At 38.3% G+C, this 27706-nt stretch overlaps 2 protein-coding genes across 13 annotated transcripts; one reads left to right on the top strand and one right to left on the bottom strand.

Annotated features, from left to right (window-relative positions):
- Positions 1-2096: 2096 nt before the first annotated feature.
- On the bottom strand, positions 2097-4469 carry LOC112783701 (uncharacterized). Of its 12 annotated transcripts, none has more exons than XR_011878308.1 (4): positions 3864-4469; positions 3628-3781; positions 2538-2681; positions 2097-2396 (listed from the first exon to the last, which is right to left on the bottom strand). XR_011878308.1 is itself a non-coding variant. In XM_025826747.3 (3 exons), the coding sequence occupies exons 1-3, from the start codon at positions 4311-4313 to the stop codon at positions 2390-2392; spliced, it is 585 nt and encodes a 194-aa protein (XP_025682532.1). In that variant the 5' UTR covers positions 4314-4469; the 3' UTR covers positions 2097-2389. The 12 variants fall into 12 exon arrangements, 1 of the variants encoding a protein (XP_025682532.1); XR_011878309.1 differs by having other exon boundaries at positions 2538-2668; XR_003193544.3 differs by having other exon boundaries at positions 2097-2451; positions 3864-4466.
- Positions 4470-24146: 19677 nt separating this feature from the next.
- LOC112786325 (uncharacterized) lies at positions 24147-26705 on the top strand. Its single transcript, XM_025829715.1, has 4 exons — positions 24147-24377; positions 24480-25110; positions 25282-25941; positions 26137-26705. The coding sequence occupies exons 1-4, from the start codon at positions 24147-24149 to the stop codon at positions 26703-26705; spliced, it is 2091 nt and encodes a 696-aa protein (XP_025685500.1).
- Positions 26706-27706: the final 1001 nt, after the last annotated feature.

Below are 27706 nucleotides of genomic sequence, written 5' to 3'. Positions count from 1 at the left end.
ACAGGGCAGGAATGGCTCAGAGGATGGAAAGGAAGCATGCAAAAGTGGAAGAAATACAATAAGTTGGAGAAATTGCTAAGCTGTCCAGCCTGACCTCTTCGCACTCAAACAGCTATAACTTTAGCTGCAGAGGTCCAAACAACGCAGTTCCAGTTGCGTTGGAAAGCTAACATCCGGGGCTTCGATTTGATATATAATATGCCATAGTTGCCCTGACGCTAGGCAATGCGAACGCGTGCTCCACGCGGACGCGTCGCAGTGACGAAAAATCAGCATGCTTGAATTCGCAACCAGCGAATTCTGGGCTGTTTCTGACCCAGTTCTCGGCCCAGAAAACACATATTAGAGGCTATAAAGTGGGGGAATGCATCCATTCATGATCATAAGTTTTCATATTCACAATTTTAGGATTTAGATGTAGTTTTTAGAGAGAGAGGTTCTCTCCTCTCTCTTAGGATTAGGATTAGGATTTCAACTTTATTATTTCAACTTACAACTTCAATCACAGGTTCAATGTTCCTTTTATTTATTTTCCCAATTAATTTATGAATATTCATGTTAGATTTGATTTCTTTTATTAATGCAATTTGAGGTATTTTCAGATTTAATTTTGCTTTGCTTTATTTACACAAATGCTTTTAATTTAATTTAGATATTTTCCCTTTTGGCTTTGGTTAAATAATTGGTGACTCTTGAGTTATCAAACTCTGTTGATTGAAAATTGGAATTCTTCAAGAATTAATTTGAGTTCTAATAACTCTAACTTTTCCCAAGGAAAGACTAGGACTTGAGGAATAAAAATTAATTCATCCACTTAACTTACCTTTATAGTTAGAGGTTAACAAAGTGGGAGAAAAATCCAATTCTCATTACAATTGATAATGATAACCAGGATAGGACTTCCAGTTTTCATACCTTACCAAAAGTCTATTCTATAGTTATTTATTTATTTTATTCTTCTTATCGTTCAACATACTGCTTCCTTACTTTCAAAACCCCCAATTTACAAGACTCATAACCAATAATAAGAACATACTTCCCTGCAATTCCTTGAGAAGACGACCCGAGGTTTAAATACTTCGGTTATCAATTTTAAAAGGGGTTTGTTACTTGTGACAACCAAAACGTTTGTAAGAAAGGTTGATTGTTTGGTTTAGTAACTATACTTGCAACGAGAGTTTACTATAACCTCTAAACCATCAATCTTCAGTTCTTTCAATACACCCTCAAACCCTTGATTTGGCCAATGCTCCCAATACTTACTCCGGCTCATCAGGCATTTTGTTGATCATTCCGAGGCCGATTCTTTGACCCTTCGTTGTGGCGGCTACTCCTTCACCATCGACAGCTTACTCCCTTTTTTAATATGTGTTCAGTTCACTACAAAAAAAAGGCCTATGGTCACGGTACATAGCTAGTGAAAAGGGTGACCATAGATCTATGGTCACGGTTTTGGACCTATGGTCACGGTTTTTTACCGTGGCCTATTCCCTCGTGGCCATAGGTCTATGGTCACGGTTTTTTTACCTATGGTCACGGTTTCTATGGTCACGATTACAATTTTCAAATTCTGACACTTTAGGCCACGGTTTTTAACCGTGACCATAGGGCAATCTATGGTCACCCTTCCTTAAAACCGTGACCATAGCCTTATCTATGGTCACGGTTTTGGCCGTGACCATAGCTTCTATGGTTACCCCTCCTCAAAACCGTGACCATAGCCTTATCTGTGGTCACGGTTTTGGCCGTGACCATAGAGCCTATGGTCACCCCTCCTCAAAACCATGACTATAGCCATATCTATGGTCACGATTTTGGCCGTGACCATAGCATCTATGGTCACCCCTCCTTAAAACCGTGACCATAGCCTTATCTATAGTCACGGTTTTGGCCGTGACCATAGCCTCTATGGTCACCCCTCCTCAAAACTGTGACCATAGCCATATCTATGGTCACGGTTTTTTACCGTGACCATAGCCTATTTTGTTTTATGAGATTTAATTTTATTTTTTAAAGCATAATCACATCCCAAAATGATGATAATCACAAAATAAATCTAAAAATAAAAAATGACAATCAACAATTAAGATAAGTTGTGATTAAAGTAACCAACTAACATATCAATAAAATCAATAAAATTATACATAAATTAAGTTATAAGTAATAACATTTTTAGATCTATACTACTATATAGTATAAGTAATTCAGCTCCATGTGCATTGGGCTGGTCTTAGTCTAATATTATACAATGGGTGCGTGAGTGTGTTGATTGATGGTGTTAAGGTTGTCTACACATGCCAGCCTCTTCTTGTTAATTAGGCCTCAAAGTGGGAGCATGATCGCCACCATAGTAGCTTCTGAATCCAGACACCATTGCTGAGAGTTGGTACTAGAATCTGTCATGGAAAATACATCAGCAGTTGCACATGCAATAAAGTCCAAAGCAGCAAGCTGCATTAACATCAAACCTTCATTGTTAAGTATTAGTAATCATGCTTCAACTAAAATTGAAAATTATTAACATGAATATTTATTACCTGAGAAGAAAAATTCTTAAAAGGTTCAAGTTCATTGGGAGCAACCGAGCAAGGAAATCTTCCTTTGTAATAGCATTGACATGAATTATTTATTGCAGAAGTATTTAACTCACTTGGGGTACATCTCCATTCTTCCTTTCAAAACTAAAGCTCAGTGATATGTTCAGCAACAATTCAACATACGACAACAAATTCATCTCAAATCATAATTTGCAACAACAAATTCAACTATGATAGTTTTCAAATCTCTAGTTTTATCAAATTCAACTATATTTTTATCAAATTTTTTGAAAATGCTCTTGGTCTTACTTTAAATAATTACCTCTTTTAAAATCTCTAAACTCAAAACAGATTCTAAATATAAAACTAGTCACATTAACCATCTCTTAGCCACATAATTAATTCTTAATCAAAACAGCAACTCGTAATCACTTTAATACATTCATAAACTAATAGTACAAGTAAAAGATTCAATTCAACATACAAGCAAGTCACAATAAGACAAACAGCACAATCACAAGAAAATAAAATAAGCAAACTTTTCAGAGTAATTCAGAACCACATCCAGCTTCAATCATAATTCAGAGTAATCACAACAACTAACTTTTCTCAAATATATTTCATTCAATAATTAACTAATCATATTTCAATTTAATGACAATTAAGCAACCTTACACTCCCACTTTTGTATCTAAGCCTAGAACTCTTCCAATATCGCAATTCCAACTTCCATTTCATTAAACATAGTTATTAGAATTAGTAGTATAGTTCCAAGAATTCGGAATCAATAATTCACAAAATTACACATACATATTCATAATAGTTCATCAACTTCCAACAGCATTTCAAGCATACCCTCATCATCATCAAATCACACAACCAACAGAAATTATCATCCTCAAACACAGCTATAAATCAATCTCATCACAATTTCATTACATTCAACCATATTCATAATCACCAACAATCTCAATTTCATCAATTTTCATCAATTAACCAAACAAGACATTTATAAATTATTTGCAGTTACTCACTAAACTTCATTGGTATTCATAAATTAAAACAGTTAATTTTAAAATAAATCCCCTACCTCAGATAACCGGAACTCGAAGAATTCCTTAACCGCGACAAATTCCTTTTTCCTTTCTCACAACAGCAGTAGCTTCGAACAAAACCAGCAGCAGCCACAACAGTCCCAAAACCAATACGAGTTACAACAGCAATTTTGAAGCAAAGTGGCAGAACTAAAATAAGAATATGTGACTAGGATTAGAACAAGAACATGGCAAAGGAACAAGTTTGAAGCAGAACAAGAATGAGTGTTACAGTTTTAGAAATGGAGGAATCGAAACCAGAACAAGAAGGCTGATGTTGTCTTCTGATGACTCTGATGGCGGTGCACGACTCACCAGCGACCGTGGCAGCAACAACGAGGACAGTGCCTCCTCTGGCTCGCACGGCTCTGTCTCCCTCTCTCCCTCGTGTCGTTCTCTTCTCCACGGTGGAATCCAACAGAGACGGCAGCGACACCAACTGCGACGGGTTGGCTGCGATGGAACCCTTGGCGTGCACGAATCGACGATGATGGAAGCTCCTCTCCCTCTCGGCGCTGCTCTGTCTCAACGTCTCTCTCTCTCTCCTCTTTGCGAACAATGGCGGCAATGACGTGGAGGATGGCGGCGAGCTGGGAGCGACGATGGCGCGGTGGCGGCGCGACGGTGGTGGCGAGGCGGCTGGACAGCGGCGACAGCGTGGCTCTTCCTCTTTTTCGATCATAGCTCTCCTTCTCTGCTGCTGTGTTACGTTTGAAAGGGATTAAAGGGAAAGGGGATGGGGCTGAGTGGTGAGGAGGGATTAGGGTTAGGGTTCTTTTTTTTTTTGTGACTCGGGTTAGGGTTCTTTAATTTGGGAATTAGGTTTCTAATTCAATTTGAAAATTAAAGTTACAAAATTAAGAATTTTATAAAGGAATAAAAATAGATATGAATAGATATTTTAATAAAATTGTTGGATGGAGTAATTTTAAAATTAAATATATTCTATCAAAAATATTTAAAAACATTATTTATCAACATATTACTAAATTCAATTAATTATTTTTAATTTAAATTATAAAATAAACATATTAATCACATTTTATAAAACATAGTTTATTATCAAAAATATTAATTATTCAAATTAAATGATATAACTTTTCTTTATTTTTTTATCACCGGAACTTTAATTTTAACAAATATAATAAATTTAATTATTAAAAAATTTGGGATGTTACACCAACTCACGGCAAAGAAAGAATTGATGGCCAAAGCGGAAAGACGAGCTTACGACGGTGACAGAGCGAGACAAAGGACGACGAGCTGCGACGGCGACGACAAGGGCGAGAATGGCGAGGCAGGATGGATGGCGGCAGCAGCGCGGCTCCTCCCTCTCTCATTTAATTAAAAGGATTTTATTTATAAAATTAAATTTAAAATTTTAATATTTAAATTAAATTATATAAAATTTGAATTAGTTTTCAATTATTAAAATTTTAAATTTTAATTAATTTAAATTCAAATTATCAAAACTCAATTTAGCTACAAAAATATTCTTGAATAGTAATTAGGCTTAAGGTTAGGGTTAGAACTAAGGTCATCCTTTCGTAAAACTGTGACCATAGACCCTTTTAGGTCACCCTTCAAAACCGTGACCATAAACCCCTTTAGGTCACCCCCCAAAAATGTGACCACAGACCATTTTAGGTCACCCTTTTTTGAAAAACCGTGACTATAGCCCCTTTTTGGTCACTGTAAAAAACCGTGACCATAGACCCCTTTAGGACACCCCTAAAATCGTGACCATAGACCCTTTTAGGCCACCCCCAAAAACCTTGACCATAGACCCTTTTAGGTCACCCTTTTTTGAAAAACCGTGACCATAGCCCCTTTTTAGTCACTGTAAAAAACCGTGACCATAGACCCCTTTAGGACACCCCTAAAACCGTGACCATAAATTCTTTTAGGCCACCCCCAAAAACCGTGACCATAGACTCCTTTAGGCCACCCCCCAAAACCGTGACCATAGACCCTTTTAGGCCACCCCTAAAACCGTGACCATAGACCCCTTTAGGTCACCCCCCAAAACCGTGACCATAGACCCTTTTAGGTCACCCTTTTTTGAAAAACCGTGACCATAGCCCCTTTTTGGTCACTGTAAAAAATCGTGACCATAGACCCCTTTAGGTCACCCCCAAAACCGTGACCATAGACCCTTTTAGACCACCCCCAAAACCGTGACCATAGACCCCTTTAGGCCACCCCCAAAACCATGACCATAGACCCTTTTAGGTCACTCTTTTTTAAAAAACCGTGACCATAGACTCTTTTTGGTCACTGTAAAAAACTGTGACCATAGACCCCTTTAGGTCACCCCTCAAAACCGTGACCATAGACCCTTTTAGGCCACCCTTTTTTAAAAAACCGTGACCATAGCTTTTTTTTTGTCACCCTAAAAAACCGTGACCATAGAGGGTCTATGGACACAGTTTTTTACCGTGGCCAAAAAAACCGTGGCCATAGACCCAAAATGTTGTAGTGGTTATGTGTTATCTATGTCTTCTCTGGTTATATAATTCTTGGCTATTCTATTAAAATGGTTTCATAAAAAATAATGGTCCCACAAGGTTATCATGCTATGCTCACTTCGCATTCTTCCATAAAGTGCGTGGTTTGAGTTCATGCATGTCAAATTTTTTTAAATCTTCTTGCCAAGGCGATCCCATCTTTTGTTTGTGCACACTTTCTTTAACCTGGATGAGTTCAGATCCATGACTTTTGAGTTCCCTCTCTTCATTTCCAGCTCCAGCGTATACGGGCAAGGCTACATTTCGGGCTTCATGTGGATGTACGGGGTGTTAACAGGTTTTGGAGCGAATTTGGAATCGTCTCTGCGCATGTACTTGGTTAGCTGTTTTTTAGTTTTCACACCTCCAAAGAATAGTCATCGTTAGAGTTGCCTTCTACTTCATTGTTAATGTTATTCAAAATACTTTTTGATATGCTAATATGCACCACTAACAAAAGTTTAGCTATTAAAGTTTAATGGATCTTAAACTGTTAAACAAGCAACCATATGTTATCAAGCTATGCCTTTAATCGTGTGCCATTAATATTTGGCCTCATAATTGACTCTTCTATTATATTCTGCCATAGGTATCTTATAAACTTGAATTTATCTTGCCCATACTCTTTATATTTTATGCCGTGTTTTTCTTTAACTCTAATGTGTCAGTTTCTTTTTTGATTGATTCCCATTTATCCCTCGGTGTACGTGTTTCCCCCGGACCTACCCATTCAACTCTGTTTTCCCCCATCCCAACCATGTTGATGATTCAATGCAATTAATTTTCTTTACCTGTATCCCTTACTTTCTCATTCAACGTGTTCAACCCATTGGAGGAACTAGTGACAAGACGTTTTCCTACCGGGAGTAATTGAAGTTAAACTTCTTTCCCCACTTGAACATTTACTTTCATTATAATTTAATGGTATTCTTTCTTCCTTCAGTGCAACTTATCTCTGGAGTAATGCAGCTGGGTAATTTTCACTGCTATTATCCTACTTCACCCCCTTGGTTTGCTTACTGATGACAATGAATAACTTGCATTTAATGACGACCTGTCCATTATTAATTTTTCTCGGTCTTTTTATAAAAGGCGGGAACATCTTCCCATTCAATTTTTCACTTGGAGTCATGAATTACTATAAAGTGATTCGTCAATGGTGCACAAATTGTGAATCACACTTTTCACAACTAGTACCATTAACCAGCAAGTGCACTGGGTCGTCCAAGTAATACCTTACGTGAGTAAGGGTCGAATCCCACGGAGATTGTTGGTTTGAAGTAAGCTATGGTTATCTTATTATTCTTAGTCAGGATGCCAACAACAGTGTTTTTCAACTTCAATTGTAAAGAGTCAAAGGGCATAAATATAAATACTTATTGTGCAATGATGGAGAATATGTTGGGGTTTTGGAGATGCTTTGTCTTCTTTATTTCAGTTTTTCTCTTGTACTCCTCTTCACACACGCAAGGCTCCTTCCATGGCAAGCTGTATGTAAGGTGTCACCGTTGTCAATGGCTACTTCCCGTCCTCTCAGTGAAAATGGTCCAAATACTCTGTCACAGCACGACTAATCATCAGTTGGTTCTCGATCATGTCGGAATAGAATCCCTTGATTCTTTTGCGTCTGTCACTACGCCCAACAATCGTGAGTTTGAAGCTCATCACAGCCGTTCAATCCTTGAATCCTACTCGGAATACCACAGACAAGGTTTAGACTTTCCAGATTCTCATGAATGCCGCCATCAATTCTAGCTTATACCACGAAGATTCTGATTAAGAAATCTAAGAGATACTCATTCAATCTGATGTAGAACGGAGGTGGTTGTCAGGCACATGTTCATGGATTGAGGAAGGTGATGAATGTCACGGATCATCACCTTCTTCATAGTGAAGCGCGAATGAACATCTTAGATAGGAACAAGCGTGTTTGAATGGAAAACAGAGATAATTGCATTAATTCATCAGGACGCTGCAGAGCTCCTCACCCCCAACAATGGAGTTTAGAGACTCATGCCGTCAAAGAGTACAAAGTTCAGATCTAAAAATATCATGAGGTACAAAATAAATCTCTAAAAGTTGTTTAAATACTAAACTAGTAACCTAGGTTTACAGAAAATGAGTAAACTATGATAGATAGTGCAGAAATCCACTTCTGGGGCCCACTTGGTGTGTGCTGGGGCTGAGACTTAAGCTTCTCACGTGCCTGGGCTATTTTGGGCGTTCAACGCCAGGTTGTAACCTGTTTCTGGCGTTGAACTCCAACTTGTAACTTGTTTCTGGCGCTGGACGCCAGACTGCAACATGGAACTGGCGTTGAACGCCAGTTTACGTCGTCTATCCTTGAGCAAAGTATAGACTATTATATAATGCTGGAAAGCCCTGGATGTCTACTTTCCAACGCAATTAAGAGCGCGCCATTTGGAGTTCTGTAGCTCCAGAAAATCCACTTTGAGTGCAAGAAGGTCAGAATCCAACAACATCAGCAGTCCTTTTTAAGCCTGAATCAGATTTTTGCTCAGCTCTCTCAATTTCAGCCAGAAAATACCTGAAATCACAGAAAAACACACAAACTCGTAGTAAAGTCCAGAAATGTGATTTTTAATTAAAAACTAATAAAAATATACTAAAAACCAACTAAATCATACTAAAAACTAAGTAAAAACAATGCCAAAAAGCGTATAAATTATCTGCTCATCACAACACCAAACTTAAATTGTTGCTTGTCCCCAAGCAACTAAAAACAAAATAGGATAAAAAGAGAATATACAATGAATTCCAAAAACATCTATGAAGATCAGTGTTAATTAGATGAGCGGGGCTATTAGCTTTTTGCTTCTGAACAGTTTTGGCATCTCACTTTATCCTTTGAAGTTCAGAATGATTGGCATCTATAGGAACTCAGAGTTTAGATAGTGTTATTGATTCTCTTAGTTCAGTATGTTGATTCTTGAACACAGCTACTTTATGAGTCTTGGCCGTGGCCCTAAGTACTCTGTTTTCCAGTATTACCACCGGATACATACATGCCACAGACACATAACTGGGTGAACCTTTTCAGATTGTGACTCAGCTTTGCTAAAGTCCCCAATTAGAGGTTTCCAGGGTTCTTAAGCACACTCTATTTTTTGCTTTGGACCTCGACTTTAACCGCTCAGTCTCAAGTTTTCACTTGACACCTTCACGCCACAAGCACATGGTTAGGGACAGCTTGGTTTAGCCGCTAAGGCTAGGATTTTATTCCTTTAGGCCCTCCTATCCACTGATGCTCAAAGCCTTGGATCCTTTTTATTACCCTTGCCTTTTGGTTTTAAGGGATATTGGCTTTTTGCTCTTGCCTTTTGGTTTAAAGAGCTTTTGGGTTTTTCTGCTTGCTTTTTCCTTTTTCTTGCTCTCTTTTTTTTTCGTATTGTTTTTTTCTCTACAAGCTTTGTTCTTCACTGCTTTTTCTTGCTTCAAGAATCTTTTTTATGCTTTTTCAGATTATCAAATAACATTTCTCCTTTTTCATCATTCTTTCAAGAGCCAACAATTTTAACATTCATAAACAACAAATTCAAAAGACATATGCACTGTTCAAGCATTCATTCAGAAAATAAAAAGTATTGCCACCACATCTAAATAATTAAATTATTTTAAAATTCGAAATTCATGTACTTCTTTTTCTTTTTCAGAAAACAATTTTCATTTAAGAAAGGTGATGGATTCATAGGACATTCATATCTTTAAGACATAGACACTTAGGTACTAGTGATCATATAGTAAAGACACAAACATAATTAAACATGAAGCATGGTAAACGAAAAACAGGAAACTAAGAACAAGGAGATTAAGGAATGGGTCCACCTTAATGAGGGTGGCGTCTTCCTCTTCTTGAAGAACCAATGGTGCTCTTGAGCTCCTCTATGTCTCTTCCTTATCTTTGTTGCTCTTTCCTCATAGCTCTTTGATCTGCAGTCAATTGCTCTACCACTGAATTATGGAAAAACAAAAGCAATGCTCCATGGTTTGAATTTGAATGGTGAGGTAGGTGGGGATCCTGTGGGGTCTACAGATCCAGTGGGGTCAAGGATTTAGCATCCCTGCTCCAATCAGGCGTACAAAATGCCCTTACTGTGCAATCCTGGCGTTTAACGCCAGACTGCTACCTGTTTTTGGCGTTAAACGCCCAAATATAGCATGTTTCTGGCGTTTAATGCCAGACTGATGCTTGTTTCTGGCGTTAAACGCCAGCTTGGTGCTTGTTTCTAGCGTTAAACGCCAGACAGATGCTTGTTTCTGGCGTTTAAACGCCAGAATGATCTTCCGCCAGAGTGTGCTGTTTTTCATGCTGTTTTTCATTCTGTTTTTGAATTTCCATTTGTTTTTGTGACTTCACATGATCATCAACCTAAAGAAAAGATAAAATAGCCATGGAAAATAAATAGACATAATTAAATAACATTGGGTTACCTCCCAACAAGCGCTTCTTTAATGTCAATAGCTTGACAGTGAGCTCTCATGGAGCCTCACAGATAATCAGAGCAAGGTTGGGACCTCCCAACACCAAACTTAGAGTTTGAATGTGGGGGTTCAACACCAAACTTAGAGTTTAGTTGTGGCCTTCCAACACCAAACTTAGGGTTTGACTGTGGGGGCTTTGGTTGACTCTGCAGTGAGAGAAGCTTTTCATGCTTCCTCTCCATGGTTACAGAAGGAGAACCTTGTGTCTTATAGTTTGCAATGTCTGCAAATCACAGAGCTTCCTGAATAGCAAACAATTGCTCATCCGAAAAGGTTTCAGAGATCTCAGTAGGAGGGAGGGATGCTCCTGCTACTGGTTCTATCCGGGACAGGTGATCAGCTACTTGATTCTCTGTCCCTTTTCTGTCTCTTATTTCTATATCAAACTCTTGCAGAAGCAACACCCATCTTATGAGCCTGGGCTTTGAATCCTGCTTTGTGAGTAGATATTTAAGAGCAGCATGGTCAGTGTACAAAATCACTTTTGATCCTACTAAGTAGGATCTAAACTTGTCAATGGCATAAACCACTGCAAGTAATTCTTTTTCTGTGGTTGTGTAATTTTTCTGGGCATCATTTAAAACACTGCTAGCATAATAAATGACATGCAGAAGCTTGTTATGCCTCTGTCCCAATACTGCACCAATGGTATGGTCACTGGCATCACACATTAGTTCGAATGGTAATGTCCAGTCTGGTGCAGAAATAACTGGTGCTGTGACCAGCTTAGCTTTCAGGATCTCAAACGCCTGCAGACACTTTGTGTCAAACACAAATGGCATGTCAGCAGCTAGCAGATTGCTCAGAGGTTTTGCAATTTTTGAAAAATCTTTTATAAACCTCCTATAGAATCCTACATGCCCCAGAAAGGTTCTGATTGCCTTAACATTGGCAGGTGGTGGTAATTTTTCAATTACTTCAACTTTAGCTTGATCTACCTCTATTCCCTTGTTTGAAATTTTATGCCTAAGGACAATCCCTTCAGTCACCATAAAGTGACATTTTTCCCAGTTTAAAACTAGGTTGGTCTCTTGGCATCTTTTCAGAACAAGTGCTAAATGGTTAAGGCAGGAGCTAAATGAGTCTCCAAATACTGAAAAGTCATCCATGAAGACTTCCAGAAACTTCTCTACCATATCAGAGAAGATAGAGAGCATGCACCTCTGAAAGGTTGCAGGTGCATTACACAGACCAAAAGGCATCCTTCTGTAGGCAAACACTCCAGAAGGACATGTGAATGCTGTTTTCTCTTGGTCCTGAGGATCTACTGCAATTTGGTTGTAACCTGAATAGCCATCTAAAAAGCAGTAATATTCATGACCTGCTAGTCTCTCTAGCATCTGGTCTATGAATGGTAAAGGAAAATGATCCTTCCTGGTGGCTGTATTGAGCCTTCTGTAGTCAATACACATACGCCACCCTGTAACTGTTTTTGTAGGAACCAGTTCATTCTTTTCATTATGAACCATTGTCATTCCTCCCTTCTTAGGGACAATATGGACAGGGCTCACCCAGGGGCTATCAGAAATAGGATAGATAATCCCAGCCTCTAGTAACTTAGTGACCTCTTTCTGCACCACCTCCTTCATGGCGGGATTTAGCCGCCTCTGTCGTTGAACCACTGGCTTAGCATCATCCTCCAATAGGATCTTGTGCATGCATCTGGCTGGGCTAATGCCCTTAAGATCACTTATGGACCACCCAAGAGTTGTCTTGTGTGTCCTTAGCACCTGAATTAGTGCTTTCTCTTCCTGTGACCCTAAAGCAGAGCTTATGATTACAGGAAAAGTGTCACCTTCTCCCAGAAATGCATATTTCAGGGATGGTGGTAGTGGTTTGAGCTCGAGTTTAGGAGGTTTCTCCTCTTCCTGAGGAGTTTTCAGAGGTTCTTTTATTTCCTCTGGTTCCTCCAGATCAGGCTGAACATCTTTAAAAATGTCCTCTAGCTCTGATTCGAGACTCTCAGTCATATGGACCTCTTCCACCAGGGAGTTAATAATATCAACGCCCAGGCAGTCGTCTGAAGTGTCTGGATGTTGCATAGCTTTGACAACATTCAACTTAAACTCATCCTCATTGACTCTCAGGGTTATCTCCCCTTTTTGGACGTCAATGCGGGTTCGTCCAGTTGCTAGGAATGGTCTTCCTAGAATGAGAGTTGCACTCTTGTGCTCCTCCATTTCCAGCACTACAAAGTCAGTAGGGAAGGCAAATGGCCCAACCTTGACAATCATGTCCTCAATTATGCCTGATGGGTATTTAATGGAGCCATCAGCAAGTTGAAGACAGATTCGGGTTAGTTTGACCTCTTCAGTCAAGCCAAGCTTTCTGATAGTGGATGCAGGGATTAGGTTGATGCTTGCCCCAAGATCACATAGAGCTGTCTTGGTGCAGTTACCCTCTAATATGCATGGTATCATAAAGCTCCCGGGATCTTTAAGCTTTTCTGGGAAGCTTTTCAGAATGACTGCACTGCATTCTTCAGTGAGGAGAACTCTTTCAGTTTCTCTCCAATCCTTCTTATGACTCAAGATATCTTTCATGAACTTGGCATAAGAGGGTATTTGCTCAAGTGCCTCTGCAAACGAAATCTTTATTTCAAGAGTCCTGAGATAGTCTGCAAAGCAGGCAAACTGCTTATCCTGCTCCTCTTTACGGAGTTTTTGAGGATAAGGCATCTTGGCTTTGTATTCCTCAACCTTAGTTGCTGCAGGTTTATTTCCTACAGAGGTAGGTTGAGAAGCCTTCTTGAGGGATTTATTATCAGCACTTGCAGGTGTCTGATCCCTCACTGGCATTTGAAAGCCAGGGTTGGAAGCTGGAGTGGCGTTAGACGCCAACTCCTCATTTGTTCCTGGCGTCTGAATGCCAGAACTGTGCTTCCTTTGGGCATTCAACGCCAGTTCCTTGCTTGTTTCTGGCGTTGAACGCCAGTCCTGAGCATGGTTTGGGCGTTCAGCGCCAGCCTTCCACCCAATTTCCAGCATTTTAGGGCCAGAATTATTTTTTCCCGGGCTCTTACTGTCTTCAGATGGAATTTGGGTAGTTTGCTCATTTCTTGGCTTCCTGCTGCCTTGAGGTGGGGTATTTAATGTTTTTTCACTTCTTAATTGAACTGCTTGGCATTCTTTTGTTATTTGTTTTGACAGCTGCTGCTTTGTTTGCTTTAATTGTTCTTCCATATTTATATTAGCCATCCTTGTCTCTTGTAGTCTCTCCTTGAATTCGGCTAACTGTTTTGTTAGAAAATCCAATTGTTGATTGAATTCAGTAGCTTGTTCAGCAGGACTGAGTTCAGTAGTCACTGTTTTAGCCTCTTCTTTCATGGAAGGTTCGCTGCTTAAGTACAGATGCTGATTTCTGGTAACTGTATCAATGAGCTCTTGAGCTTCTTCAATTGTCTTCCTCATGTGGATAGATCCACCAGCTGAGTAATCTAGAGACATCTGATCTCTTTCTGTAAGCCCATAATAGAAGATGTCTAGCTGAACCCACTCTGAAAACATCTCAGAGGGGCATTTTCTTAGCATCTCTCTGTATCTCTCCCGGGCATCATAAAGAGGTTCATTATCTCCTTGTCTAAAGCCTTGGATGTCCAGCCTTAGCTGTGTCATTCATTTTGGAGGAAAGTATTGATTCAGGAATTTCTCTGTCAGCTGTTTCCATGTCTTTATGCTAGCCTTAGGTTGGTTATTTAACCACCTCTTGGCTTGGTCTTTTATAGCAAATGGAAATAGTAATAATCTGTAGACATCCTGATCTACTTCCTTATCATGTACTGTGTCAGCAATTTGTAAAAAATGTGCCAGAAACTCTGTAGGTTCTTCCTGTGGAAGACCGGAATACTGGCAACTTTGCTGCACCATGATAATAAGCTGAGGATTCAACTCAAAGCTACTGACTCCAATGGAGGATATACTGATACTACTCCCATATGAAGCAGTAGAGGGGTTAGCATATGACCCCAGAGTCCTTCTGGACTGTTCATTTCCACTTAGATCCATGATGGAGAAAGGGAGATGATGTAAAATAGAGAAGAAATATTTTCATTTATTTAATTATTTATTTATTTAGAAAATAAAATAAATTAAAATAAAATAAATAAAAATGGGTGAAGATTTTCGAAAAAATGAGGAGAGAGAAAGTGGTTAGCAAGTTTTGAAAAAGATATGATTTTTTTTAAAAAGTTTTAAATTTTGAAATAAATAAATAAAAATAAATAAAAAAAATCTGAATTTTAAAATTGATTTTCGAAAAATTGCTTTAAAATAGAGGGAAAAGATATTTTTTTGAATTTAATGAGGAAAGAGAAAAACAATAAAATAACACAAGATCTAAAATTTTTAGATTTAATGCTCCTTGTTTTCGAAAATTTTGGAGGGAAAATACCAAGGAACACCAAATTTAAAAATTTTAAGATCAAGACACAAGGAAAACTCAAGAATGCCTTGAAGACTCACAAGAACAACAAGAACATGAAGAAGGAACACTAAACTTAAAATTTTTAGAAAACCAAACTAAAATTTTCAAAAAACAAAGAAAAATCAACAAGAAAACACCAAACTTAAAGTTTGGTACAAGATTTAATAGAAAAAAATTATTTTTGAAAAAGAAGATTTTGAAAAGAATATAAAAGATTCTGACCTAATTACCAAGAACACAGACTAACGCTCTAGCCAACTGAGTTATGAATGTAACACTTGTTTTGAAAAAGTATTTTTAAATAACTAAGAATGAGAAAATATTTTTTTTGTGAAAACTAATGTTTTGAAAAGGCACAAGAAAAACAAGAAAAATCACAAAACAAGAAAAACTAAAGATCAAACAAGAAAAATAAACAAGAACAACTTGAAGATGGAGAAGAAACAAAGAACACAATTTTCGAAAATTTTTAAAAGACAAAGAAAGGCATGTAATTGACACCAAACTTAGAATATGACACTAAACTCACAGAAAAACTAAAAACCAATAAAGAAAAATAATATTTTTGAAAAATTTTTGCGAGGAATATAAAAGACTCTGACCCAAAAGACAAAATTTTCCTAATCTAAGCAACAAGATAAACCGTCAGTTGTCCAAACTCGAACAATCCCCGGCAACGGCGCCAAAAACTTGGTGCACGAATTGTGAATCACACTTTTCACAACTAGTACCACTAACCAGCAAGTGCACTGGGTCGTCCAAGTAATACCTTACGTGAGTAAGGGTCGAATCCCACGGAGATTGTTGGTTTGAAGCAAGCTATGGTTATCTTATTATTCTTATTCAGGATGCCAACAACAGTGTTTTTCAACTTCAATTGTAAAGAGTCAAAGGGCATAAATATAAATACATATTGTGCAATGATGGAGAATATGTTGGGGTTTTGGAGATGCTTTGTCTTCTTTATTTCAGTTTTTCTCTTGTACTCCTCTTCACACACGCAAGGCTCCTTCCATGGCAAGCTGTATGTAAGGTGTCACCATTGTCAATGGCTACTTCCCGTCCTCTCAGTGAAAATGGTCCAAATGCTCTGTCACAGCACGGCTAATCATATGTTGGTTCTCGATCATGTCGGAATAGAATCCCTTGATTCTTTTGTGTCTGTCACTACGCCCAACAATCGCGAGTTTGAAGCTCGTCACAGCCGTTCAATCCTTGAATCCTACTCGGAATACCACAGACAAGGTTTAGACTTTCCGGATTCTCATGAATGCCGCCATCAATTCTAGCTTATACCACGAAGATTCTGATTAAGAAATCTAAGAGATACTCATTCAATCTGATGTAGAACGGAGGTGGTTGTCAGGCACATGGATTGAGGAAGGTGATGAGTGTCACGGATCATCACCTTCTTCATAGTGAAGCGCGAATGAATATCTTAGATAGGAACAAGCGTGTTTGAATGGAAAACAGAGATAATTGCATTAATTCATCAGGATGCTGCAGAGCTCCTCACCCCCAACAATGGAGTTTGGAGACTCATGCCATCAAAGAGTACAAAGTTCAGATCTAAAAATGTCATTAGGTCCAAAATAAATCTCTAAAAGTTGTTTAAATACTAAACTAGTAACCTAGGTTTACAGAAAATGAGTAAACTATGATAGATAGTGCAGAAATCCACTTCTGGGACCCACTTGGTGTGTACTGGGGTTGAGACTTAAGCTTCTCACGTGCCTGAGCTGTTTTGGGCGTTCAACGCCAGGTTGTAACCTGTTTCTGGCGTTGAACTCCAACTTGTAACTTGTTTCTGGCGCTGGACGCCAGACTGCAACATGGAACTGGCGTTGAACGCCAGTTTACGTCATCTATACTTGAGCAAAGTATGGACTATTATATATTTCTGGAAAGCCCTGGATGTCTACTTTCCAACGCAATTTAGAGCGCACCATTTGGAGTTTTGTAGCTCCAGAAAATCCACTTTGAGTGCAGGGAGGTCAGAATCCAACAGCATCAGCAGTCATTTTTCAGCCTGAATCAGATTTTTGCTCAGCTCCCTCAATTTCAGTCAGAAAATACCTGAAATCACAGAAAAATACACAAACTCATAGTAAAGTCCAGAAATATGATTTTTAATTAAAAACTAATAAAAATATACTAAAAACCAACTAAATCATACTAAAATCTAAGTAAAAACAATGCCAAAAAGCGTATAAATTATCCGCTCATCAGTCAACTATCAGTAATAAATTTTGATCTACAGAGATAAACTATGTACTTGCTTTTATTATAAATATTATTATTATTATTATTATTATTATTATTATTATTATTATTATTATTATTATTATTATTATTATATGTTAAATATTGTTTCAGGTTAATCCATTAAGCCATCTAATCTAATCTAATGTCATTCTTTGTATCCGGGTCTGGGGGCGAAATATTATCACTGATGATAGGCTCCGTTCCTTGGATTTCATTACAATATTTGCTCAATTTGTTTGTTCATTTGTTAGTATTATTATTTAATATTTAAATAATAATATTCATATATTCATACTCATCGGTTAGGCTTTATTATAAATATGTCAATCTTAGCCATACCAATTTAATTTCGGTCTACGCTATACCGCTTTCTCATCGCACAATATTTCCCACCGCCCCCACCATTCCCCACCCTTCCCCTGTTTCCCCGGGCTTTTGGATTTATATTTGTCATGCGGTCACTTTCTTCAATGATTCAAAAATTTATTTTCGTATTGGTGGACCATGGGTAAGTGACCAAAATTTATCTTGCTTCACATTTATGTTCAGACACACATGTATATTTGTGCCTTTTATAGAATTTTTTGTTGATACTCTTACCCAATATGTGAGGTCCTTTTTCATACATAGTATTTAATGTCGTTACTCTCATTTTGTGAAGTATGTCTTTGGCCATCTGCTGACTCAAATGAAAATGGTGATCCCTCCTGATTTCTATAGACTTTTCTTCCTTGCATTGGATCCCGTGGTCGTACGTTTCCTTCTGAGTCAATACCATCTCTTATTCATATAAGAAAATATTCTTATGAAGCTTCATCTTTTATGGATTGCAATGCTCCTTTCATTTATTTTTTTTGTCAATGTCCTCATGCGTCATTTTTCCCGATTTCATTTAATATATGTCATATATTTATATATAACACCTTATATAGCTGATATATATTGTATACATATAGATAAAGTGAAAAGCTTTGGATCATACATATATATGTATATGAACATATTGCCATTAATGAAAAGGTCTTCATGCACGTACTTATACTTGGCTATTCTAATTTTATAAATATATCAAGGTATGTGTTTTGCATTCACACACACACACACACACACACACACACACACACACACACACACACACACACACACACACACACACACACACACACACACACACACACACACACATATATATATATATATATATATGTACTGTTATTTCTAATTTGTATGTATTCTCGGTATATGTTTTTAGAGACGGATTGCAGTTCCCGACCCTTTTTATCGTGCATTTCATCATGAACTGGGTGATTTCATGATGTTTAAGAACAACCATGAAAATGAGTTTCACGTTATGTTAGACAAGGTTGGTAACAATGCATTTTTTTTCCGAAGGATTCCGTTCTATGGTTGTCGCCTATAATATCAGGCACGGGGCTTAGTTGCACGCCTACTACCAAGGTGATGGCACTCTGTGCATCTCCATAAGGACCTTGATGGATCCCGCATTGTTTATCCAAGACAACATATACTCGAAGCAACTCCACTGGTCCAACACTGATTAGCATGGATCCACGTCGTCCAAGCGCCCTTTCTCGTGATATGTTTCGGACGGGCGACGTGATACCTCCATTTGCCCTCGGATATACTCCTCCCCCCTCTCCTGTACGTGGCAACACCAACGGCAGTCCAGAATACCGAACCAACAGCCTTGGTTGTCCTATATATTTTGCTTCAACTGCTTCCTATGTAGGTCCGGTTAGTCAAGTCGACATCGGTTCGCCAAGGCAACCACAGAGTCCACCGGTTGCACGAGGTAACAGCCGCATTTATTTATCTTAACCAATAAGGTCGTATTTGTCTGTATCCCACAAAAGCAGGTGTTTTTTTCTTCCTGGGGTTAACTAACATTATAAGTTGCTGATAATATGTTTAAATGCAGATCCTGGCAACTTCTCCGAGTGGATTCATCGCTAAAGTTGTTTTGGATCCTGCTTTGCGACCAATGATGCTCCCAAGCATGTTTAATCAACATGTCATTTTCCTGTTCTACTTTTCGTTGTTTCCTGAATGGTACTTTGCCATGTTGTGGGTAATTTTTTTTTATTTTATCCCTAGATTTGTGATCAACGGCATTTCAATGCTTTATAGTTTCCCTGACCGGGATAGATAATTATGCTGTATGCCGCAAATAGCCATCATTTCCATCCATGTATCTGAATGCATTAGTGTTGCATGTGAAGTTACCTATGCATGACCTACACGATGATATATGTATCCTTATAATTATTATATAAATATATATTATATAAATCCTATAAAATTACATACTATATACTTATATATCTTATATATCTTATATATACTTATATATCTTTTATATATATATATATATATATATATATCATTATTTATATATATATATATATTAAATACTGGTATGGGTTCCTTTAATTTTTTTCCCTTATCTTTCGATTCCTGCATTGAATTATGTCACTTCTACATATGGCAATCAAAATATAACTGATCTCCATAAGGAACCTTGATGGATCCCGCATTATTTATCCAAGACAACATACTCGAAGCAACTCCACTGGTCCAACACTGATTATCATGGATCCACGTCGTCCAGGCGCCCTTTCTCGTGATGTGTTTCGGACGGGCGATGTGATACCTCCATTTGCCCTCAGATATACTCCTCCCCCCTCTCCTGTACGTGGCAACACCAACGGCCGTCCAGAATACCGAAACAACAGCCTTGGTTGTCCTATATATTTTGCTTCAACTACTTCCCATGCAGGTCCGGTTAGTCAAGTCGACATCGGTTCGCCAAGGTGACCACAGAGTCCACCGGTTGCATGAGGTAACAACTGCATTTATTTATCTTAACCAATAGGTTCTTATTTGTCTGTATCCTACAAAAGCAGGTGTTTTGTTCTTCCTGGGGTTAACTAACCATTATAAGTTGCTGATAATATGTTTAGATGCAGATCTTGGCAGCTTCTCCGAGTGGATTCGTCGCTAAAGTTGTTTTGGATCCTGCTTTGCGACCAATCCTTGCAGATGCATAAGAATATATATCAGTTAAGCGCACACCCATTTGACCATATTGTCATATTATTCACACGATTAAATTTGAATAAGCATCACATTCTTCATACACACATTCCACAATAACCTTTGCCAACTCCTCTTTGCTCTATAAGGATAGAGCGTAAATGTTTTAACCTGAATTCAATAGCGTAAATTTAGTCTGCTATGATGGATATGTCCTTTGGGTGAGACCATCAAGCTTTTTTACATTCAAAAATCAAGGTACAGTAGTCAAACTGAACTTTTGGCTGCCCGAACTCCTTTATTCATGTTCTAGTCTTCATTTTGTTATTACAATTAGACAGAGTGACATTCTTTTTGCTATTACAATTTGCCATTATGAGCCAACTTCATCCTTTTTTTTCGTTATTTCAAGGTCATCGGTCGATTATGTATTGGCCTCATTGTATTTTCAATTTCCTCGAGGTCACATAATGGCGATTTAATCTTTTCCCTTTGTAAAGTGGTTACTTGATAGTCAAAGATAAACCAAACTACTGACGACGGGTGGGTTTTATTGACCAAGTTTGACGTTTTCTCTAACACATCACTTTCGGTCGTTCCCCATCTTGCCATTCTGTGCTGACTTTTAGCATTGCGTGTTGTTGTTCCTGGCCGGCCAAGTGCTATTGAATTTTGGCATTAACTTAACTGATTTTGCACAGCTGTCTCAAAAATCTTCCCCACGTCTAGCCTTTTTGCCAAGGTTTCTACTTTCCTTCCGCTGGCTTGGTTCCATGGACCACCATGCTAAGTTCGCACGGCAACGACGGATGAATTTGCTGAGCAATAAGAGGCAACGAGTGAACAGGATTTTGTGCCCAGCTGGCCCCGAGAATGGTTTGTTATTGGTTATCTCTGGATGAATTCGCTCAGTGTTTACCCTCATTTTGCTCCTATCTTTCTTTCTGTACATGCTCCATGCTTTTCATACGATGAAACAAGTTAGCTTATGTTGGCAATTTTGTGTTCATGTGAGGTCGTTGGTCTCCTGATTTGTTTATGTATGCCTTATTAACATGCAACGTTGATTTATGTTGTTACAGATGATCCTAACATATAGATATATGTGCCGCCCCAGAGCACTATCAGTGTGCCGGACTAATTACCCGCCACGGTTGTTGCAGTGCAAGGTTACCTTTACTTCGTTATTTGAACATGGTTCTGTTTGTAAATTCTTTCTTTGGTTCGTTGACTTTCGATCGAACGTTAGGGTCTTCCCCCCACATGCATGGATTACCGCTTATCTCTCTTAGTTGATGTGATCATTCCGGTTGTTTAATTAGTATTGGTGATATTTTTTCCCTGTCTGACAACACCAAGTTAACTTCTCCCACCGCGTCTAACACCCTGTTTCCCTTGCAGGGCCGTCTCCATGCAACGTTTCTAAGATCAGGGACAATCCGAAGCGTGCCATAACACATAGGACGTAAGTTATGGTTGAATAATGTCTTTTCCTCGAACCTTTGACGCAACCAATTAGGTCGCACTGCAACGAATTTTCCCATTAGTTGGTTCGGTGTTGCTCACCATGAGCATGGAACCTGTTTCCCCAGTCATAACTGCATCCACGGTTGTGCAGTGCTCTTGCAGCGGATTGTTCTGCACACCAACTCCACTTCTTTTATTTGTCTCGAATTTTACTCTGACAATTGCTAACTGGAGCTAATCAAATACGCAGGCATGTTGCCTATTCCCCTTTATCCCAGCCCACAAATCCTGTTTTTCCTGAGGCCAACAGTGTCCAAGTTCAAGTCTTTGATGCATCTGCTACTGAACCAGGTAACTCTCATTCACTATGAGTTTTTCGTTATATAGACCGATGCATGCATAACTAGATCACTTAATTTGTCTTGATTTTTTTTTTGTCCACTAGATGTTTGGTCAATTGGGCCACCTATGCAAAGTTGTGTTTTTTGTGGTGCGAACATGTGGATGCACGAGCACCTTGCGAAAGCTGGAGCCAAATAACACTATATTATTTGGCATTTGTTGCATGAGTGGGAAGGTCACGCCGCCTTTGTTTCCGGTTCCGCCTCCATTGTTGGTGTTGTTGTTGGATGGTGGTGATAAACGAACTGTGCATTATCTAAAACATATCAAGGCCTTCAATGGTATGTTTTCATTCACATCCATGGCTAGAAAGATTTAGTACACACTTAACAAGGGAACCGCTCCTCCAATGTTTGTTATTAGTGGCCAAAATTATCATTCCATTGGGAGTTTGATGCCACAACAGTCTAGCAAGCCAAATTTGCACAACATTATTTTTATGATACGGAGAATGAAGTTCAAATCAGGATTGAAGCAGTTGGGTGAGTTGGTTTTATTGGTCATTCTCCCAAATTTTTCAACCCTTTATATTTTAACTACGTATCATATACTTTCTTGGGTTGTTACCTTGATTTATCCTTTTGTCTTTATTTTTTTGTAGCCACTCTTATCATCATAATTCCATTGATCAGACAATTGTGGCCGACTTCAGCGACATGCTTAATTCCCATAACTCTCTTGCTAAGTCTTTTCGGTATGCTAGGCAAAGGTTCGCTAAAGATTCAACCACTCCGCTACAGCTTCGTCTTATTAAGAAGAGGAATACGAATGGTAGAAGATATAATCTACCATCAGCATCTGAAGTTGCAACTCTTATTATAGGTGATTTTGATATAGAAAACCTTGCAAGAGATGTTATCATTCAGACACGTTCAAATCAATTGAAACGAATTGATGTTAATCATCCTCAGTACCTTGCTCTACAGTATACCTTGCTATTTCCATACGGAGAAGATGGCTTTATGAGCGACATTTAATATTCGAAGAAAGATCTAAGCAAAATTTACATAAGCGAGAAACCATTAGCATGAGGGAATTTTTTTTTCTTTTCGACTTCAAATGAGGGCACATGAGTCGCAAGTTCTACTAAAATCAAGACATTTGTTTCAACAGTTTTTGGTGGATAGTTATACGATGGTAGAGGCTGAAAGACTTCAATATCACAGGCACCCCCAGAACAAGTTTCGCTCATATCAACTACAGGGGCTTCATGAGTGCCTAATTCATGGGGAAACACAAGTTGCTAGAACTGGCAAACGAGTTATCCTGCCGTCGTCCTTTGTCGATGGTCCCCGATACATGTATAACAATTGTAAAGATGCATTTGCTATATGCAGGTATGCCGGTTATCCTAGCTATTTTATTACTATCACATGTAACCTAGAGTGGAATGAGGTTAAAGAATGTGTTGCCAAATATTCATTAAAGCCAAGTGACAGGCCGGATATCATATCTAGAGTGTTTAAGATCAAGTTAGACGAATTACTAAAAGACTTAAAGAATGGGTCTATATTTGGAAAGCCAAAAGCAAGTAATCATTCTTCATTGAGTCTCTTTCAAGTTCACACTGGCAGATTAGTCTTTTTATATCATTTGTTATTTGTCTCCTAACACAGTGTATTCTTTTTTTCCTGTCCTTTGATTTAGTTGTCTACACAGTTGAATTCCAGAAGTGTGGCCTTCCCTACTGTCACATTTTGTTATTTATTCATCCAAACGAAAAACCACGATCCTCCAATGATATTGACCATCATATCTCAGCTGAGATACCTGACGAACACATGCAACCTAAGCTACACAGATTAGTCTAGAAGTTCATGGTTCATGGACCCTATGGGGTTTTAAATACGAGCAGCCCATGTATGGTTAACGGAAAATGTTCCAAGTTCTATCCGATGGCTTTTCGTGAGAAAACAGCCATAGACAGTGCAGGTTTCCCAAAGTATAAACGTTCGGATAATGGTAGTACAACGAGCAAGAAAAATGTTGACGTTGACAATCGGTTCATTATTCCCTATAATGCGACGTTGCTTCTTAAGTATGGTTGTCACATAAACGTTGAGTACACTTGCCAGACGTCAGCTATAAAGTATTTGTTTAAGTACATGCACAAAAGTAATGACCGTGTCACAGCTTCATTTTTCTGATCACATGATTCAGATGATTCGGTTGTCACTGTGGATGAAATCCAAAATTACTATAATTGCTGATATATATTTTTCTGCCAGGCATCTTGGAGGCTATTCAGGTTTGAGATTCAGTTCAAAGAGCCTAACGTCATACGCCTTCCATTCCACTTGCCAAATGAACAGAATGTTTTGTATGAAGATCATCAGTTTATTGAAAATGTAATCGAGACTGCGGTCTCAAAGGATAATATGTTTATTGGATGGTTGAAGGCTGACAAGGATTTTGATGTTGCCCATACCCTAACCTACGCAGAGATGCCGTCGTATTTTATTTTTTGGGATAAGCAAGGGCATATATGGAAGCCGCGGAAGCAAGGGCATGTGATTGGTCATCTCAAACATATTCCTCACTCGCATGGAGATGAGTACTATCTTCGTTTGTTATTGAACTATCAAAAAGGGTGCCAGAGATTTGTTGATATTCGTTCTGTTGGTGGCGTTGTGTACGACACATTCAAAGAAGCCTGTTATGCTCTCAGGCTGTTACAAGATGACAGGGAATTTATTGATGCAATTAATGAAGCCAGTTCGTGGGCTTCACCGAATTATATCAGGAGGTTGTTTGCAATGCTTTTGATGTCAAATAACATGGTCCGCCCCAACATGGTCTGGGAACAATGTTGGCAACATTGTGCAGATGACACGATGTTTGACAGGACACATAATTTAGGTGAAGTTTGCATTTTTTGGCACAATTATTTATCTATTTCGCCAAATTCACATCTAGCTATTTAAAAACTGCCCTTTTCTTTTTTCATTATACTGCTGTCTTTTATGGATTTGTTCTTTAGCACTATGGCGAAGTAGTTTGTGATGTTAACCTCTTCTATTATGGGTTTAGGTTTCGAGCATTCTGCTGACGAGATCAAGTCCACCACTCTTGCCAAAATTGAAAAATTGTTGCCGCCGAATGGTAGGACACTTGAAGAATTTACTGACATGCCATTTCCGAATTTGGTGGATTCCATTAAACCTCCTGACACAATCTTCTTTGATGAGCTCAATTTCAATAAAACCAAGTTGGCAAGTATTTCTGTCGATTTAGTTTTCCGCTTGAATCGAGACCAGCGTGTCGCGTACGACACAATATTCAATGCAGTCAGTCGTGGCATAGGTGATTTTTTCTTTGTTTATGGATATGGTGGAACTGGAAAGACTTTTCTATGGAATGCACTTTTCGCTTCAATAAGGTCGAAAGGTTATATTGTTCTAAATGTGGGATCCAGTGGCATTGCAGCGCTATTGTTGCCTAATAGGCGAACTACTCATTCACGCTTTAAGGTTCCACTCAGTGTTAACCAAGATTCCATTTGTAATATAAGGCAAGGCACACCTCTCGCACATCTTATTTCATCTGCAAAATTAATTATATGGGATAAGGCACCTATGTTAAACAAATTTTGCTTTGAAGTGCTCGACAAGTGCCTTAAGGATGTTCTTCGTTTTGATCATGGATATAATCCCGATGCTCCATTTGGAGGAAAAGTTGTTGTTCTGGGAGGTGATTTCCGTTAGATATTGCCTGTGATTCCTCGTGGTTCCCGGGAGGAGATTGTTCATGCGTGTATTAATGCTTCGTACCTGTGGCAATCTTGCCAGGTGTTGCAATTGACCGAAAACATGAGGTTGGGTCGTGATCCGCAAGATATCCACAATGTACAGTTAGAAGAATTTGCTGACTAGCTGCTTCAAATAGGTGACGGGTTATTAAGAGACAGTACTGATGGCGAATCGGTGATTAGAATACCAGACAACTTGCTATTGGATATTGAGTCTCTGGGTCTCCATGATTTGGTGTTGTTTGTTTATCCTGACATTTTACTCCGTACTTCTAGCTTGGATTATTTTAAGGACAAGAGTATATTGGCACCAACACTTGATGTTGTGACTGAAGTTAATAATCATGTGATGTCTTTGATCCCTGGAAATGAAAAGGTTTACCTGAGCTCTGACACGATGCTTAATGAAGATGGTCACTTAGAATCTAAATTATACACAATGAGCACAGAGTCGTTGAATGCGTTGAATTGTTCTGGAATTCCTCAACACAGGTTAGTTCTTAAAATTAGTGTTCCTGTCATGCTTTTTCGCAATATTGACCAATCTAATAGACTATGCAACGGTACGCAAATGCAAGTTAGGCGACTTGGTGATCATGTCATTGAGGGCGTCATATTAGCAGGTCGTAATATTGGTGAAGTTGTCTTTATTCCCAGGATGAATATGGTCCCTAATAATGAAACATTACCGATCAGGTTTACCTAGAGACAGTTTCCGATTGCACTTTGCTTTGTAATGACCATAAACAAGTCCTAGGGACAAACACTATCAACTGTTGGCGTGTATCTTCCAAGACCTGTTTTCACTCATGGTCAGTTTTATGTTGTACTCTCTCGGGTCAACAGTTATTCTAGTCTGAAGATATTAGTTGTTGGCTCTAATGGCACAGTCTCAAATCATACTATTAATGTTGTCTACAGAGAGGTTTTTGTCAAATTACTGCAATCCATTCTGCCTTGAATGGTACGTTTGTTGTTTGGCTCTTTGGTCATCTTTTCAAGATGTTGTTTGCATTCCGTCTCCTTAGGACTGTAGCTACTACTTGCGAATATGCTATTGTTGAATATTGCCACAATGGGATTCTGTTATTTATGCTTAGAGGCCGTTGCTTTTATGTCCCCATGCCTGGCACGAGTCTTAAAACTAATAATAATAATAATAATAATAATAATAATCTGTGGGTGTAGTTAGTTTGTTTATTGTATTTGTTAGAGTAGAATGGAAATAGGTGAATTTTACTGATAATATTTCATATATTAGAATATTTGCTAAATTTTGTTTAGTGTTAGTGGCATACCAATTTAATTGAACAATGTTTAAATTAAATTAATAGAGTTTAATTTAGAATTTGTGATTAATGTGAATAAATATTTTAGATTGTATGATAATATAAATTAGAATTATTAGTTTAATTTATCTATAGTTGTTATAATAGAATAGACAGAAATTTTAATTTTAATTTTTTGGTAACATTAAGATTAAAGTAAAATTGTTTTAACAAAGTAGATCGATTATATTTTTGTAGTTATTTTAATGTTATATGATAGAGATTACAACTAATTATTTTAGGGTCAATCTATGGTACAGATACAATTTGGTACAGATTTACAGATATTCCTTTTGAATGAGTATGGGATGAACACCTGGTGCTATTTTGCAGGGCTTGTCTGTCTTAAAGGTGGCTGAGCCAGTTAGCCAAACTTTCT

This window comes from Arachis hypogaea, chromosome 20 (assembly GCF_003086295.3).
Source record: "Arachis hypogaea cultivar Tifrunner chromosome 20, arahy.Tifrunner.gnm2.J5K5, whole genome shotgun sequence".
NCBI lineage: Eukaryota > Viridiplantae > Streptophyta > Magnoliopsida > Fabales > Fabaceae > Arachis > Arachis hypogaea.
The sequence above is the reverse complement of the archived record's forward strand: the minus strand, read 5'-3'. Positions and strand labels throughout refer to the sequence as shown.